At 46.8% G+C, this 2,753-nt stretch overlaps 1 protein-coding gene across 1 annotated transcript; it reads right to left on the minus strand.

Annotated features, from left to right (window-relative positions):
- Positions 1-1,864: 1,864 nt before the first annotated feature.
- LOC117019961 (ferritin heavy chain-like) lies at positions 1,865-2,431 on the minus strand. Its single transcript, XM_033102202.1, has one exon. It carries the CDS (start codon positions 2,411-2,413, stop codon positions 1,865-1,867), a length of 549 nt encoding a protein of 182 aa, XP_032958093.1. The 5' UTR covers positions 2,414-2,431.
- Positions 2,432-2,753: the final 322 nt, after the last annotated feature.

Raw genomic sequence — 2,753 nt, forward strand, 5'->3', positions numbered from 1 at the left:
TTGTTTGTTTTTTTGGTATTGAGTTGTTTGAGTTTTTTATAAATTTTGGATGTTAACCCCTTATCAGATGTATCATTGGAAAATATCTTCTCCCATTTTGTAGGATGTCTTTTTGTTTTATTGATGGTTTCTTTTGTTGTAAGAAAACTTTTAGTTTGATGTAATCCCACATGTTTATTTTTTTCTTTTGCTTCCCTTGCCCAGGGAGATATATCAGAAAAAATATTACGAAGGATAATGTCTGCAAATTTACTTCCTATATTTTCTTCTAGGAGTTTTATGGTTTCTGGTCTAACATTTAAGGTTTTAATCCATTTTGCATTTATTCTTGTATATGGTTTAAGGAGGTGTCCAGCTTCATTTTTTCTGCATGTGTCTCTCCAGTTTCCCAGCACATTTATTAAATAGACTGTCTTTACCAATGTAAATTCTTGCTTCCACTGTCATAGATTAAATGGCCATATTGGCATGGATTTATTTCTGGGCTCTTTATTCTCTTTCAGTGATGTACGAGGTGTGACAATTAAGTTCGTGAACTCAGTCTAGAAAAAGTGCTACATACATCTTTGCTGAATATCACTATGGTCAACTTCGAAGTATTCCTCTTGGGAAACTATGCACCGATGTGAGTGCCTAATCCCACACTTCAAAGCAATTTTGGGACTCTCTCTGGAATGGTCATCAGAGCAGTTCTCATATTACCCTTGATATCCTGAATGTCATCCAAATGTCTTCCTTTCAATATTTCCTGTATCTTTGTTAAACAAAGAAATCATCGGGGTCAAATCAGTGAGTAGGGAGGGCTTTCCAATACTGTAATTTGTTTACTGACTTAAAACTCCCTCACAGACAGTACCGTGTGAGGTGGTGCATTGTCCTGATGCAACAGCCATGAATTATTGGCAAAATGTTCGGTTCAACTGAATTTTCAGTTTTTTTAGTACTTCCAAATACTAAACTTGGTTAATTACAACCAGAATAACTGACTTCACATTTAGGGAGATTTCTTCTACTTAATATTCAACTTTAAATAGCACAATTTTGACCTCCATTGAAGAATTTGTATTTCAGCTCTCTGGTGGTAATTTTGTATTTGTTATTTTTTCTTTTTCCTTCGGTACCCTGTTACTTTTATACAAGAATTGGTACCGTTGAACTAGAAACCTCACCTGCCTGTATTCTAATACACGCCCAGCATTGGTGGCCACAGAAAGTCAGCCCCACGTCTATGGGAAAGCCCGCCCTACCCACAGGTACATTATCACTGCAGCCCAGGGTGAGCTCGCCAAAGAGGTGTTCTGGCAAGCTGGCTTCCAAGGCCCCCAATTTGCTACCTAGAATTAACCGATACCATTTCAGATAAAGGGAAGAACCCCTTTATTTTAATCCCTGCCCAATCCCATTCCCTTCACTCTTCCTGCACAGGCCACCACAGTCGTGATTTCAGACCAGTTTTTAATTGGTTTACCCAGCACACACTTACAGATACCAGGGTCCCCGACCACCCTTCTCAGCCGACCCCCACACACCACCGTATTTTTATAAGGCAAAGATTAACCGTGTTTATCTGGGACCTACGCAATACCTTCTCGCTCCATCCCCAAGACCTGGGGCTGCATGTGGATGGGGCATGCGCGGCTGGAGAGGCTCCGGGATACTTGTTTTAAACCTGAGACAGTGACAGTTTTGCACACACCAATCACCCGGAGACCTTTATTTATTGAAGAACCATTAACTTTATTGGAAAAAATTGCAAAACTTGAAGGAAACGATTAAACGTTTTGCAAGGGAAATTCTGCAATGTGCATTAGAAACATGGTGACCAGGGGAAGTCACCCAATGGCTATAGGGCAGGCGTCCAAGGTCAGTTCTTGTCGCTGTCACGCACAGCGAGCTTAGCACACAGGTCCTCTGCCAGGCCGGTTTCCAGGGCTCCCATCTTGCGCAGGTTGGTGATGTGGTCCTCTAGCTCTTGGATGAACTTCATTTGCTCTAACAGGTAGTGACTCTTGAGGAAGTCGCACAGGTGGGCGTCCATCATCTCGGTGGCCAGGTGCTGCAGATCGAATAGGCTCTGGTTCACGCTCATCTTCAGGTGGAAGGCGCACTCCATGACGGTTAAGGCGTTCTCCCAGCAGCTGGGGTCAGGACTGTAGATATCCTGCAGGCTGAGGCGGCCCCCGCGCTGGTTCTGCAGCCACATCAGGCTCTGGGCATGCTGCAGCTCCTGGCTGGACTGCTGCAGGAAGAACTGGGCGAAGGGCTTCCAGGCCACGTCTTCGCAGTTGAAGTAAGAGGCCATGGTCTCGAACTTGTGAGAGGCATAGAGCTCCAGGGAGATCTGGTAGTTGATGGCGGCCTCGCATTCGGGGTGGTAGTTTTCGCTGACAAACGGGGGCGGTGCGGTCGTCATGGCTGGAGGTGCGGGCCGAGGCGAGGGCGAATGCGGCGGCTGGGCTTTGGAGTGTCGCAGGAGCAGGTGACCAGGGCAGCCAGAAGCTGAGTCAGGGGCGGTTTTCCCAGGTACCTCAGCAAACTCGCAGGATGGACCAGGAGGACGCCCTCAGTTGGGCTCTGAGGCAGGGCGGAAGCTTTAGGAGGGGTCCGGAAATGAGTTCCGTTGAAGGCTGGGGGGCGGGGTGGAGGCCTTTGTGGTTCGGGTGGGGGAGGGGCCAGGGGAGCGGGCTCTGTGTTCGAGGTTCCATCCCAGCCTTGTAGGGGCAGGGGACTCTGGGCTTAGTACTAGGCATCTA

Source organism: Rhinolophus ferrumequinum, unplaced genomic scaffold (assembly GCF_004115265.2).
Source record: "Rhinolophus ferrumequinum isolate MPI-CBG mRhiFer1 unplaced genomic scaffold, mRhiFer1_v1.p scaffold_20_arrow_ctg1, whole genome shotgun sequence".
Taxonomy (NCBI): Eukaryota; Metazoa; Chordata; class Mammalia; order Chiroptera; family Rhinolophidae; genus Rhinolophus; species Rhinolophus ferrumequinum.

Coding starts and splice junctions, on each gene's coding strand:
- LOC117019961 (XM_033102202.1), bottom strand. CDS start 2,413: ATGACGACCGCACCGCCCCCGTTTGTCAGCGAAAACTACCACCCCGAA.